General features: G+C 47.3%; 3 protein-coding genes across 4 annotated transcripts; 1 reads left to right on the top strand and 2 right to left on the bottom strand.

Annotated features, from left to right (window-relative positions):
• Positions 1–2,339: 2,339 nt before the first annotated feature.
• Positions 2,340–2,786, bottom strand: LOC139813445 (uncharacterized). Its single transcript, XM_071778957.1, has one exon. It carries the CDS (start codon positions 2,784–2,786, stop codon positions 2,340–2,342), a length of 447 nt encoding a protein of 148 aa, XP_071635058.1.
• A 7,379-nt stretch (positions 2,787–10,165) lies between these two features.
• Positions 10,166–13,488, bottom strand: LOC139813444 (uncharacterized). The gene is made up of 4 exons (XM_071778956.1): positions 13,484–13,488; positions 13,201–13,275; positions 11,139–11,532; positions 10,166–10,426 (listed from the first exon to the last, which is right to left on the bottom strand). The coding sequence occupies exons 1-4, from the start codon at positions 13,486–13,488 to the stop codon at positions 10,166–10,168; spliced, it is 735 nt and encodes a 244-aa protein (XP_071635057.1).
• On the top strand, positions 13,416–15,245 carry LOC139813031 (uncharacterized). 2 transcript variants are annotated; one of them, XM_071778277.1, is made up of 3 exons: positions 13,416–13,610; positions 13,659–13,674; positions 13,761–15,245. In XM_071778277.1, exons 1-3 carry the CDS (start codon positions 13,519–13,521, stop codon positions 14,757–14,759), a joined length of 1,107 nt encoding a protein of 368 aa, XP_071634378.1. In that variant the 5' UTR covers positions 13,416–13,518; the 3' UTR covers positions 14,760–15,245. The 2 variants fall into 2 exon arrangements, with proteins under 2 accessions (XP_071634378.1, XP_071634379.1); XM_071778278.1 differs by having other exon boundaries at positions 13,418–13,610; positions 13,810–15,245.
• The last annotated feature ends 45 nt before the right edge of the window (positions 15,246–15,290 follow it).

Below are 15,290 nucleotides of genomic sequence, written 5' to 3'. Positions count from 1 at the left end.
GGGTCGGCGCCATTGTCCGGCAAAATCCCGGCGAAAAGCATCTTCTCCGGGAACAAACGACGTAATCCGTCGCGAAAAGTCTTGGGACACCCGCCTAGGGGGTCGACGTCGAGCTCCGACGAAGATCCCCAGGATACGCATCATCTACGGGAACAGTGGCCCGGAACAGCGATACCAGCTTCCGAGAAACCCAGCCAGAGGGTCGGCGTCAACGGCCGACGACATCGACGTCACCCGGACGTCGTCTACAGGGAGAACACCCAGATTCACCTTCAGGGGCATCTCCGAGGAGGTGCGCATGGGTCGACGTCGTCCGCGTCGATCAGTTTCCGTGAGTGAAAACCTGGTGCAGCGGTACCGAGGAAGGAAGGTTCTCGCACTGCGTTGCGCGTGGAAATTTCCACGGGAACCTTCTAGAACGGGCGATGCGCAAAAGGGCACGCGAGAGGGTAGTGAAAATCATCGTGTTTTCGCATGATCGCGCCAGATGTGCCGGCCGCGAACAATAGACGATCGAGAAAGTTCCGGGGAGTGGGAACGATCCGGCATAAGTGGGGAGCCCAAGCGAGAGCGACCGCTCGAGAGAGTCTCTCGGGTATAACCGTGGCGAACACACGTATCACACTCTGTACGATCGGCATACGCGTTATACTTTACAACCGAGAACTCCCGCGTACTATCGCGTAAAATTACTCGTCTTAACTAACAGCGAGGGGCAATTAATTGCCAAATACAATCGAGTGTTAGCAACAATACGCGAGTTGAAATTCGGATACATTGTTAATTAACGGAAGTGCAATTTTCGAGTATATAACAACCACGGGCATTGGGTCACGCGGATACGGAATATTGTGCGGACATTATTAATCATTGTATTTAACCACCGAATACTCGTTCGTTATTTCAGCGCACGAACATTGTATGATAGAGTGATGGTCACGGCCGAGTGCGTGATCATAGTTTAACAATCACGAGGCACAAAGTCCTCCGATCGGAATAATTATCTGAAATAAAGGCATCGTATCGACTAAACGAATAAGCCGAGATACGCAATTTGAATAATTGTGCAACTTTATTAAAATAAAGCGACATTCACACCGAGGCGAGAAACTCGCGTTGTGAGACACTTTTATGATATTGTGAAACGGCCTGTAATGTTGAAATGATGATCTGGAATTAAAGATTAATTAATTCTGAAACAAATTTTCCTGATTAATTATAAAAAAATTATCGATACTTACCTTCTACTTACCTTGTCCTTCGGCGATGATCCAACGTTGGCCAGCGGCAATCCGGTATGCGATGTAAAGCGAGGATCCGGGGAAACAGAGCAGCAACAAAGCAGCGATCCATCCGAGGCGGGAACCTGAAAGAAAAGAAGCGAATTAGTACATAATTGAAACATAATTATCGGGACTTACCCTTATCTGGTATGCGAGGTAAAGCGAGGATCCAGAGACGGGTAACGGCAACGGCGAACCATTCCGGGCGTCGATCTGCAACAAAACATAAAATAATTATCACATAATTATTTTATAATTACTTACCTCTATCTGGTATGCGATGTAAAGCGAGGATCCAGGGATGAGAAGCAGCAACGGTGATCCAACAGGGACATCAGTCTGAAATAAAATTCAAATAATTAGGATATAATTAATTTATCCTTACTTACCTCTATCTGGTATGCGATGTAAAGCGAGGATCCAGGGATGAGAAGCAGCAACGGTGATCCATCAGGGACATCCTTCTGAAACAAATAATTCTTATTAGCGTCTTGCGAATAATCGGGGCGTTGATGCGAACTTACCTTCTCGGTAATCTAAGGTAAAACCGAGTGGCGACCGTTTGATAGGAATATTATCCGCCGGAATCGGGCTCAACACGTACCGTCCGGTCACAACCTAACCTTTTTTTTTTTTTAAATTTAACTGTGCACTTATGGAGACGCCCCGGGAACTGGTTATCATTACTTCCGGGGCGCCTCCGGCGCGGAGCCGATTTTTTGGCTCTCTACTCTGGAGCTTGGCGCTCCATCGACCTTGTCTGGTCGCTCCATTATCTGATGTGTGGCGGGGTGTGACACCACCTCCCCCCGCCACTCCTCCCTATGTTTTCCGGAGGTGGTTCGACGCCCCGATGTCCTCGTCGAACGCCGAACCTCCCTACCTTCGGACCCCCTCCCGTCGGAGAGGGGAGGCCCGAAGGTACAGTTCGACTCATGCCGTCTACTGCGGCCTGATATCCATCGACTGGTTTTGTCAGTGGATAACGTGGGGGGGGGAGACCAATTGTTGACGCAATTGACCGCGCCTGTAGCCCGCCCCGCAGGTTTTCTCTTATTAATCGGAGTCGTCCGCCGGGGGAGGAGCTACCTCACCCCGGCGAATTCTTTCCGCCTCCTCTTTGCGGGCCATCACCGCTCCGCAGAAGCCGGTGAAGGCCCTCCATTTGCTCTCGTTCCCGACCATGGCCGCCACCATGGCCGGGAGGGAGAGGTCCTGACCGATCTCCCCCTGTAAGACACGGCGCTGAGCTGTCCACGCTGGACGATGCGCCAGCGTGTGCTGCGCCGTGTCTCTCTCCTCGTCGCAGTGATGGCATTTCGTCGTGGCTTCCCTACCAATGCGGCACAGGTACTCACCGAAGCAGCCGTGCCCAGTGAGCACCTGCACCGCGTGAAATGATAGTTCGAGTCGCCGACTGTCCAGCCATTCCGGCCTAGACAGGGCCGGACAGCATCGACCGTCCTCCGGCCGAACTTGGCGTTGTCGAGCCAAATTCGCCATCGCTCTATAAGGGCGGTCCTCTCCTGGAGTCTGATAGCTCTACGGGCCCTCGGTAGGACTGGATTTCCCCCGGCCCGCAGTTCCCGCTCGCGCCTGTACACCTCGGCGTACTGGCGGGCCGCGGGGGAAGTTCCGCGAGGACCGTTGCCGCCGAACCTTTTTTTTTTTTTTACGTCGGGAAAACTCATGAGTACCCCCGTCCCGGCGGTGGGGCGGGCGGTTATGCCGGACTGTTACCGGCTAAAAACCTGACGCGTGGCTTACCCTGGTGTTTCGCAGGGACCTCCCTGGAACTGGCTATCATTACTTCCGGGAGGCCCCTCACCGAACCCTATCCGAGGGCTCCCTACCCGCCCGAGGGGAACCAGAGGAGCGGGCAAATACCCCGACCTCCCCCAGCCTTCACCCGAGCCCCCCGCCACGCACGCCCGGTGGCGTACGCACGGGGGATACCTAAGCGGTGACGGGTACCACAATACCCGCCGCCGCGCCCCTTATTACGGGGACAGGGTCGGGGCTCGAGTATCCGCCCTCGAGCCCCGGCCCCCCGCGGGCCACAAGGGTGGAGGGGTCCTCAGACCCATCCGCCCCCGAGGCCCGCCTCCTCCGAGGGCCCGGGCCACGAGCCTTGGCTCCCAGCCCGAACCCTCACGGCGACGCAAAGGAGCACAAGTGGAGGAAACCCCTTAGGGAATCCCCCCAAGCCCCCCCCGGACCGCCGAGCTACTCTCATCTGGGGACAGCCGAGGAAAAGTGACCCCTAGAGGTCGACTCCTCGTCCGCCATCCCCACCTCCGAACAAACCGTGGCTTGTTCAGAGGATGAGGGAGGAGGAGGAACCACCGTCACAGGCGGCCCTCGTCCCCCCTTCCCCTCCTGGTGAGCGCAGCCCCCCCCCCCATCAGGTGCCCAGCAGGCAACCCCGAGTCCGCACAAAGCGGACATCTCGGGGCCGCCGCAGGACACCCTCTGGCCCGGTGGCCGCTTACGCCACAGCGGTAACAGAGACCGCTGCGGTCCACCGGGGAGGTGCACAGGGCCCCGACGTGACCCACACCGAGACACCTGTAACACCTGAGGGGGCGGGCTCGGAGCAGCCCCACCTTTGGGCTGCTCCACCCCACCTTTAATCCCTTTCTCATGATTGTGTTCGCGGCGCCCACCGGGCACCGCGCCCATTCCCTGAGGGTGACGGACTATCTCCCCGACAGTCACGTCGCCCTCTCTACAGCCACCGTCTGCGGTGATGGCGGCCCTTATCTCCGCCGGGGTGACGGAGTCATCCAGGCCCACCAAGCGCAACCCGACGCACTTGGCAGGCCTGGAGACCCGCACTCCAGAACCCTCCAGCGCGGCACTTACCTGCCGCGCCAAAAGGTCCGCCTTCTCTCCCTGTCCATCTCCGGAGACTTCTATCACGAGGCCCCCGGTGATGGCCCGTCTGCAGGAAATCTGCCCAATTCCCAAATCGGCGAGAGAGACCCTCTCTCTCGCCGTCCTGAGGACCTCGGCATACGTCGCCGGCGACCCCCCAGAGACGGTGACCGTCACCGCCGCCGCCTTCGAGGGAACCGGCAACGCCGCCTTGGCCCTCTTTTTCTTTCCCGTGGACGGCGGCACACGCGCCGCCCCCCCAGCCCCACCCCCACGGGAATCTCTTCCCGCGAGCAAGGGAACAGAAGCCGCCGCGCCGCCACCGACCACCCCTCCCACCAGCCCCTCTCCTCGGCCTCACCGCCGAGGAGGGAGACGGTCTGGTGGAAGCCATCCTCTCCGATGAGGAGTTACCCCCCACGCCAGGAGGGGCCCCCCTCATACCCTCGGCGAGGGAGCGTACCTCCCTCGCCAGGGCCTCCACCTTCTTATCGAGAGCCACGAGACGGGGGTTTTCTCCCCCCTCGGGTCCCCGATCACCAAATGCCCCCTTACCAGGGGCATCATTGCCTCTGCTCCTGGTACAAGGGGTCGCCTGAACCGCGACCCCCCGATTTTCCTTCTGAAGGAGAGAGAGGGGAGGCGTCTGCGTCGATACCTCCACCCCCCCCCCTCTCACGGTTTCCACCTTCATGGGAGTTACCTCCGTAATTTTTTCCATCTCCTTTAGTTTATCCTCCAGGCACTTGTTCTGGGCCTTCAATTCGCTGACTTCAACTATCATCTCCTTCCTCCTCTCCAGGCTCTCTTTTAGTCTACTTCCTAACGATTGTGCCCGTTCTCCGAGTCTATCAACCACCTCGATCACCAGGTCTACGTACCGAAGGTTTTCCCCGTCTATCTCCATTAGAAGGTAGATAGCTCTTCTTGCCAGACCATTTATCGTCAGCTCCCCGACCCGTCTCCCCAACTCGTACGGGAATTCTTCAAGATCCTCACGATCACACTCTTCCAAGGCCCTCAGATTCAACTCCCTCACGGAGGCGGCTCCCTCCATACACTCCGACCCCTCCGACATCTCCAACTTCTTCCTCTTAACCCCATCGCTCACCTGAGCGATAGCTGTGTCCGCGACTGAGCTCGCCCGAAACTCAGCCGTAGTAATTGATTCCTTCTCGTAATTGGATGACGACGGGAGGGAAGCCGAGTTACCCCCCTCTCGCCGGCCCCTGGGTGTCCGGTCACCCTAGGGCGGTAATTTCTTACCTTTCTTAAAACTCATCATAGTATTTTCTAAGTTGGTTTGATTTCTGAGTTTCCTTCTCTTAGGCCGGTTGGCTTCCCGGCCTCACGAACGCGGCCTGCCCGAGCTCGGATATCCCCGGGCTCGCCACGCCCGTATCGGGGACGCCCCCAGGAGGTCTCCAAGAGATCCCCGGGGCCGCCCCCGACTCCTGGGGTGATGCGCTCTTAGCACATGCCCCAGCCCCCAAAGGAGCTGAGACATGTGAGCCCTCTCACCACGACAAGGTGGCGCACCGTCGAGAGGGAACCTTGCAACCGTACACTTCGGGTAGGCAGGCGAGAGCGAGTGACAGCCCGCAAGGAACGAGTCAGCGGACGCAGCAACCGGAGGAGCGAGCGGAGATGACGACCGCACTCCCGGACAGCGGGCGGAGCGAAAAGACTCGCGAGTTCGTTGATGTTCGAGCTAAGAAAAAACGGCGCCTGCGCGACGGCGAACGCATACGATGCAAGATGAGAATAAATTTCCCGGCGAGTACGAAGGAGAGACTCGTCGTGAGGAATAGGCGCGAAATCCAGGCGATCATTCGGGTTTTCCAGTTTCTATTAAATAAGACCGCATCAGGCCCATGTGGTGATTTCTTGCTGTGAACACAAAATGGCGTTAAGCCCATATGGCTATTTCTTTATCGAGATATAAGAATCCGATGTCGAGGGAGGCACTCGGAGACAGATATATACAAATTCATTTTAATTTTGGTTTTCTTATTTATCGATAAAGACATTCACGGTTATTTAGTTTTATTGGAAATATAATCAGGGACGACTTGAAATGTGGTAAGATGAGCAGGGAACACAACAATCTTGGTCTTTGTACACTCTGAATACTGTCTTTATTATATATAAGTATATCACACTCTGTAACTTAAACCGTAACCAACACGTCTGAACACGACGGTGATCGAGGCTCTTGTGAGCACCACTGATGCCCGCACGCACGCGTGGCGCGCCGAGTCGCGCCGCCAACCGGGAGCTGCCCTCTAGAAGGGCGGGAACTTATTGCTCGTTCAAAGTCTTCTCCCAACACTCCCTCCCTTTGTGCGAGCGATCCACGGGTCCTCTCTAAGTTTCCTCTTTATCTGAAACATAACAAGAATTAGTTATCGACTAAAATTAATCTCTAACTTTGTTTAAACTCTATATTCATTATTTTATCTCTCAGATACACAAATGCTTTTAGAGGTAAAGGTTTTGTCATAATGTCTGCCAAATTCTCTTTGGTCTTAATCCATTCGACTTTTACCTTCCCTTAATCAACACACTGCTTGATAAAATCTCCATGAGTGTCATCCATATGTTTTCTGTTTCCAGTTTCTTCTTTTTCTTCTAAGTCTTTCTTTATTTGTTCAAAATGACAACTTGTTTCTGATGAAAACTTCTTCAACGGGATCTCATACTCTAAAGTCTTATGTGGAGATCTGTTGTACGCATGCACAGCAGCGTCAACTGCCAACTCCCACATACTCTAGTAATCCCGAGTCGAGCATATATGTTCTTACTTTCTCTTTCAACGTTCTGTTGAACCTTTCTGCAACTTCCTTGTCTTGATCTGACTTTGCATAGCATAGCTTTTCTTCTTTTCCTAGTAGATTTCTGGCGGATATAAGATATTTCTCTAGAGCCTCTCCCGATTCATCTTTTGTCTTCAGAGAGTAGGCTTTTGCTAATCTAGAATAGTCATCTATAAAAGTGATTATAAACCTCTTTTGTCCTGGATAGGATGTAGGTTTTATTGGACCTATGATGTCCGTATGTATTACCTGTAGTGGTCTCTGTGCTCTATTTCTGTTTTCTTTAAACGGCAGTTTTGCCATCTTTGCCATTATACATACTTCACACTCTAATATGGAGTTATCAAACTTTACATTCTCTAATCTCTTTTCTACTTTTTGTAATTGTTTTAGATAGTTTAACGCATGACCTAATCTAACATGCCATAACATCATTTCATTTATTTTCTCTAGTTTCTTTACTTTTTCAATTACTGAGCTTTCACACATTTTTTCTATATTCTCTATTGTCTGTATATCTTCTAACTTAATGACTTGATCGAGTTCAGCATTATTGTGTTTTATATTTTCATTTTCGTTCACATTTGTGAGCTCTCCTTTATTCTCCCTCCCAATCGCAGAGCCAACATTATCCCTCTCATCTAACTCTCCCTCCGAAATTGATAATTCATTGGTCTGAATGTTTGCTTGCGATTGTTCAGGAAGCTCACTATGTGGAACAATTTCTGCTCTACATCTGTGTAAATTCTTTTAAAAACTATTTTATTTGTCAGTTTATTGTAAACTTTAAACACTTTATCATCTAAATAATGTGACGACGACGACGATGTCCTCACGGTCTCGCCGGCCGTGGAGGAACGCGCCGTCGCTTTCTTCACTAAAGATCGTCTTATATGATTTGCGATATTGCTCTCCGAAACCCCGATGGTAGCTCGACTGAGTATTTTAGAGATGTTATGTTGGGCGCCAGGTGCGATTCCACGCACCACGATTCACGAGATCGCAGTATTTCTCAGGCGTGGGCTTCTTTGATCAACCGCGGGTGGAATAGGAGAGGGAGCGTAGCGCAATCATCACACTCAAATAACATAAAACATAAAATTATATTTCGGGTAAGGCAGATAACATGTGGACGATAGCGTGTTCCACGGCGAACAAGCAGAATTCGAGTACACGCCACGTGTCACCCCACGAGCGCGATACTCATTCCGTCGCTGAACTGCACGGCAATCCCGATTGAATTCGTACAAGAGTATTCCCCGACATAAGTTGCAGCGAATTCTACCCGGACGGTCAAACGCGAAATACTCAAAACGTCTACGTCTAACAAATGAACAATTAACGCAATTTCCCTACGGTCTACCGCGACAACGCTGGGGATCTTCTCTCCCCTCGAAACGCACGAATGGCCTCACTCGTAAACTCGACACAACCGAGGGCCATTAATCCCGATGAAACGCACGTATAGCTAATTACCAATGGCATGAACTTAACCGGCAACGATAACTACGAGGCTCTCTCACGCGCGAGAGCCACTTCTCAAAACTATGGCACGGTTAAGCCAACGATTCCACGCGACAAAATCACCCGTAACGAAATTACGCGAACGAAATTACTCACAACGAAATCATACGCAACGAAAGTACACGCAACGATATCACACGCAACGAAATTACGCGAAACGAAATTACTCACAACGAAATCATACGCAACGAAGTACACGAAACGATATCACAACGAAATTACATGTACGCTGACTGTCGGCGGCCGTACGTTTTCATCCCCGAGACGGGCACTCGCGATCACTTCGTCGCACGGGCCCTCCCGCGGTATGGCACTCGATATTCTTTAATTACGGCCGATTTCATACTTTACCGCGGCACAACGCGACTCCCGGGAGGGCCTAGGTATTCTCGCGATCTTACTTCGAGGAAGGCTGAGCAGTGGCCTTACAAAGTTTTCCAGTTCCGGCAGCTCGTCGCTCGTTACAAGGGCTAGACGTTGTCGGGATGGCGGCTCGCACGACAGTGGCGTTTCCTTGGTCCGGCGGGACCACGTAGGGCCCGCGCGCGCCCGCGCGCGCCCGCGCGCGCCGGTTTCCCTAGCCTGATCGGTGCTGCGCCCTGGCCTGCCAGCGATCCCTCTAAGCGATCGCCGCGCCCCACTAGAGCGCCCCTCGTCACTGCGCCCATCCGCCGGCGGTAGTTTTGAAGTCCGCCTACGTGAGACCGGCTGTCCAGGCCGCGACTTCGTCCGGTTCCTCGACGGCCAGGCTGGCCGGGCCATGGCTCGTCGACCGGGGGCGGTATACCGGTGGTGGTCCCTTCCTCAACGGGGACCTTCGTCGGGGCGTCCCCCTCTCCGCGTCCTCCGTATTCGGGCTGCAGTGCTCTCGCGCCACCTGTGACGCCTTGACAGGTCAGCTGATTTTCCGGCTGTGGGCCCCAGCGTGACCCCGCGTGGGCCCGCCGACCGTACGCCCTCGGAAGCTCCTGGTTGCCCAGCCGTAAGTCCCTCGACGCGGCATTAGCCGTTACAATCGTCGTGACTCCGGCCATCTGCTCCGCACTCCCTCGACCTGTAACGCTCGCAAAAGATCTTAATCCTAACCTAAATGTTCGCCCTCCGCCCGTCTCGGGCGGAGGCACCATCCCTGACGCCTCCCTCGGCCGAGCTCCCATCTGGGGTACGGGACGCGACATTTGTCACGTCACAATAAATACTGAACCCTGCATCAGCCAAGTTTCTTAGATATAGTAAATTTTTGGATACTTTCTTTGCTGCAATTACATTTGTTAATTTAATGACTCTCTTTTCTTTTTCATTCGTTATTAGCGTAAGATCTCCTTTACCATCTATTGAAATGTTTGCAAGCTCATTTTTATTCGCGCATTTAATAACTCTATCTTTACATTTTTCAAACTTTGACAGAATAAAATTCTTATTCACAATATGATCCGTAGCACCCGAATCTGCAGTAAAATTGACTACCTCTTTTGAACTATCTCTATCTTCTATTAATTTAACCATGTATTATTTACCTTCTTCTGATTCTCCTTCATTTGCTGTTTTCGTTGATATAGGTTTCTCAGCTGGTTGTATCTTGGTTATTTTCCCTTTGTTATCTACTCTTTTTGTGCCTTTTTGCACAAATCTACCCTTTTTCATTGTTTTTATTAACGGTTTTATTTAAATACCTTTTCCTCTAGCTCTGTTCGCCTGGGTTTCGGCACTCGGACAATTATCACTTTTGTGACCTCGTACTTCCTGGCAGTAGTAACAAAACCAGGCACCAAATTCTATTAGTGGACAGTCCTTTGCCATATGACCCATTCGGTTGCATCTGTAGCATTTCACTTGTTTCATGTTCTCTTCTGCAGCAGCCCTCTGTACCCTAACTTCGGGTTTTTCTAATTTTTCTCTATTCTCGTTTTTAGTCTCTGCTTCTAACTGCATCATAAAAGACTTTATTTCATCTATGTTCATTTCTCTAAGATTAGTTTGTCTTCTAATTAAATCTATATTCCTCAGCTCTGGTACATTAATTGACACAGCCTGATAAAGTGCAGATCTAATCTCTTGTTTTGCGAGGGGTACCGCATCTTCACATGATTCATATTCTCTAATTATTGAATCGAAGCGTTCACAAAAATCACTTACTTTTTTGTCTTTTCTCATTTTAATTTGATAGAGTTTAGCTCGTACCGATGCATGAGTAACGTTTACTTCACTCTTTTTATATCCTCTCAATTTCTTCAAAATTTCTTTCGGATCTTTTTCATGTAGAATCCTTTTATGATAGTTTTCATCTAAATGATTGATTATTATATCTCTAACTAGACTTTTTCTCTTAGCAACTTTTAGTTCGGAGATTTTCTGGACTTTCAATGTTTGAATCTATTACATCTAACAACTCGTTATTCATTAACTCAGATTTTAAATAATCCATCCAAAGATCAAAGTTGGATTTTTGCGTCAGCTTATATTCTCTTCTAATATGCAACCTTTGACTGTTCAATTCCAATTCTATAGCTCTTTTCATTGTCTCTAAACTCCTATCTTTTTCGGCTGAACAGACTGTTATTTTATTTAATTTTCTCTTTTTAGACTCTACCTCTAGTTCTTTAACCGTTTGTTTACTTTGGGTATCTTTATTGCTTACCTCTAAACGTCTAAGTTTAACTTTTTCTTTCTCTAAGTTTAAACGGGAGACTTCCACCATATTCTCCATCATCTCGGTGGCCTTCGTCATTACTTTATCCAGCATCTGCATCGAATTGTCCATTTTTGCGACCATTTTTTCTTGCTTTTCATATAATATTTTGGTTCCAATTGGCAGTACTGGACGGTTCTCTTCCCATGCTTTGGTCACATCTATATTCTCTCTGACTTTAGGCAAGTTCTTTTTCGAGATTGCACCTCTTCTTTCCATCTTTTTTTTATCTTTTGCTTCTATACGGAATTTTGAAATTACTATTTTTATTTTTTCTGAATGTATATACAGGGTGTTCGATATAAAAGTAACCACCCGAATACGGGGGGTAGATTGGGTCAAACTGAAAAGAAAAGTCTCGTATCATTTTGCAAAATTCGCAATAGTTAACGAGTTATTAAATAAAACGTCTGAGCGAATGAGCGCACAAGGAGCGATAAAGGCGGGCCTCGGCGGCTGGCTGGGCTGGCACGGTGCCCGGCGCGCGGCGAGCGGTGGGGGTCGAGAGACGAGCGGCGAGCGGGGCGCGGCGCGGCGCGGCGAACGTCGAGCGACAGATGTTATACACCGCGGCGAAAAAATATTAGAGCCAGCCCATACTAAACTTACGATAATTCCTTCGCGTAAACGGGATTTTGTAGTAACTTACAATAATTTACTCCGCGTAAACGAGTGAATTATCGTAAGTTACTACAGAAGTAACGCGCTCGCGTAAACGTAGTAACAGGTAGCACACGTATTGCATAGGCATTGCCGTAGCGTCTTACGCCTTAGATAATATTAATTAGTTTAGCTTGAATTATGTGTAATAGAAACATTTAATTTTAGTAAATTTAATTATTTTGCATGTCAAAGTTTACGAGGTTTACCAAGCTTCACTTTAACTTTTATTTATGTTAGAATAACTTTAATGGTGCGTGTCCACCTGCGAGTAAAACTCTCGAGAGTAGCTCTCGAGATTGATTCTCGCAAATGGACACATTCCTGGAGAGTACCTAACGGAGAATGAATCGCAGCTCTCGGCGAGCGAACTTTTATCAAGACCTACTCGCAAATCGACACGACGTTATTTTACTCTCGGAGATCAGCTCGCCAAGCTCGAACGCTGTTCGTATTTTGAGAGCTACATGTTGAGAGTAAAAACCGAGATGGCAAAAGTTTGTTCCTTTGATGACACAAAGGAACTTATTGAATAATGCGGAAATCATGAACTATTGTAGAATACTACTGTGACAGAAATAAAAAAATTTTAAAATTTTTATGTTCTGCGAATAAAGTGCGAAAAAAATTCATAATTTAAAGAATTAGATAAGAATATTTTTAATACATTTTCTAATTACTTGGTCAATAATTAGTTACACTTTAGTTTTACATACTTTGCACGTTTTAGTTACAGTGCTGAAATTAAATACATTTAATTTTACATCGCGAATTAAGTACATTTAAAAAAAAATAAAATTATTAAATATTTACATGTAAAAATTTAACATCAAGGTATTTCGCAAACTGAAAATTAAATAATAATATCGCACTATGTATTCCACTTCACAATTTGTAAGTCTGTGGAAACTTTTAATTGTTGGGAGTTTTCAATCTTAAGCTCTCTAATTAGAGCAGATCCGGCACCTGCAATCAATCCATTGATCGACCCAGAAGGTCTTTTTGTTGTTATTTAACACTCTTTTCCTTTTTAAAATAATGCTATCCACTATAGCAGCCGCAAGTTTTTTCGTTTACGCGACATTATGATGTCACCACTCTCAGACATCGACTAAAAAAAATATGTAAGTGGACACGGTTTTGAGAGAACTCTCCGAAAGAATACTCTCTAGATTCTCACGAGATGCTCGCGAGAGTACAATGTCGGAAAAATTACTCTCAAATGGACAGTGTCAGAATCAATCTCGAGAGCTACTCTCGACAGTTTTAAGCCTGATCTACAATGTGCTCTTTGCTTCCTGTTTTCTGCTTTTTGCTTCTTACTTCTCTGTTTCTCCACGCCCTGTTTTACCGACAATCCTGTTTCTTGTCTCGTGCTTCTTGTCTCTTCTTGAGTTCGTCAACTTCTATCTGGGGCGACAGAAAACTGAGAGAACGAGAAAACGAAAGTTATGTGCTACGCTGCAGAAATCGTCAATAGTAGAACGAGGCAGTTTCACTCTATTCACGTAAGTAGCTTATTTTTTAAATGTAACAAAGGTAATAACGGATTATTTATATTGTGTAGTTTAAAGAAGAATACGCGTACGCAAAAAATCGTAGAACGACGACGGTCACGTCGGAGGTGAGCTTACGACATAACCAAAAAGCAGCATGTCAGAAAAGGAAAATGAAGATATTCAGGTGGATGAAGCTTTTGGCGAATTGCTTGCTAATTTCGTTCGACAACATCCTTGCCTTTATGATAAAAAATCCAAAGATTATAAAGATAAGAAGTTTGTCGCCGATACATGGATGTCCATCGCACTCGCCTGTAATATGCCGGGTAAGTAAACAAAAAAAGTTTAATTGTAAAATAAAAGTATAGTTCGTACATACATATATGAATACTGGATGGTTGCATGATTCTAGGTTTACATTAGATTACGTTGGAGAGATTATAGTGTACTCTATTTTGCAGTGGATGCAATTCAGAAACAGTGGAAAATGCTTCGCAACCAATTCACTCAAGAACACCGTCTTGAGAATATGTATGAGCCATCAGGTACAGGGAATGATACTTGTAAGAGACCACGGAAGACATGGTACTTGTACCAGGCCCTTTCCTTCTTGGCACCACATGTGGCCCACCGCAATACATCAAGCAACTTTGTGCGAAGAAGTATAATTACTCAGTCATTACCATCAATACCACAATCTGCATTACGGCCAGCAGGGCAGTTATCACCGTCAACATCACAATCTGCACCACAGTCAGCAGTGCAGTCATTACCGTCAACACCAGAATCTGTACTACAGTTAACAATGCAGCCACCATCTGGATCACCGTCTAGCAATCTGTGGAATATAGATCTTTTAATGAGTGATGACTCAAATGTTTCAATTCTACCGCCAGAAAAAGAATTTTCAGAATCTTCAGCATCTATAGCATCTCCAGTATCTGTAGCTCCAGTATCTGTAGCATCTTCAGCATCTGTAGCATCTTCAGCATCTTCAGTTGGTCAGTCAAGGTCATTATGTTCAGTTGGTCAGGCAAGGTCATTAAGTTCAGTTGGTCAGCTAAGGCCATTAAGTATTGCAAGGAAGAATTTACTTTATCTACCACCTGACCAATCTGCAATTCAGAAGATGAAGGAGTCTCGTAAAGAGCAGGAACATCTGTCTAAAATGATAACCAATACGACTGATTCTATAAACACGCTCGTGAATAATTTATCAGAAAAGCGTTCACAATCTGTCACTCCTGTCGATAATGACGATAGTGGAGAAGAAGCAGCAATGGCAAAGGCATTACTTTATGCGTTGAAAAGAGTAAAGTCCAAGTACAAGATCCAATGTTATATGCAATGTTTATCTGTTGTGGATAAGTTTCAGAACATGAGAGAAGTGGAAAGTGATGAGAATCTGTAATTCCTTCTTCGCTCGGCCACCAATAATATTGAAGACAGGTTCAAAAACTGTCCGGCACATTGGGAATTTTTGGATTTGCTACAAAATATATTTACACTTAATATATATACACATATATAATATATATAAATATATAACGTATATGCAACATAATTACAAAAAATGTGATTTTTTAGATAGATATAACATATTTGTTTTGCGTTTACATAATGTGTCACTTTTTGAGTTGTTAATAACATTTTAATTTCTTACACATTTATGCATATCTAATATAAAGTATAAGAGGATATTTTTTAAAGTTACTAACAACTAGCGTTTAATTTTTTCATAGTTTTCGTTTTTGTGGACGAATGTTCCTATTGTATGTACTTATTTAGAAGTGCAATGTTCCTAGCCAAAGTACAAACTTCAGTACCTGATGTCAGTATTTTTTTTTGTTTGTAATGCTAAGGCTACAGTTTCGGGTAAATAAATAAAAGTGATTATTAAATATACAAAGTATTTATTTCCCAATTTTTACAAGCTTCATAC

This window comes from Temnothorax longispinosus, chromosome 5 (genome assembly GCF_030848805.1).
Source record: "Temnothorax longispinosus isolate EJ_2023e chromosome 5, Tlon_JGU_v1, whole genome shotgun sequence".
In the NCBI taxonomy this organism is placed as follows: Eukaryota; Metazoa; Arthropoda; class Insecta; order Hymenoptera; family Formicidae; genus Temnothorax; species Temnothorax longispinosus.
This window is presented reverse-complemented; position numbering and strand designations above follow the sequence as displayed.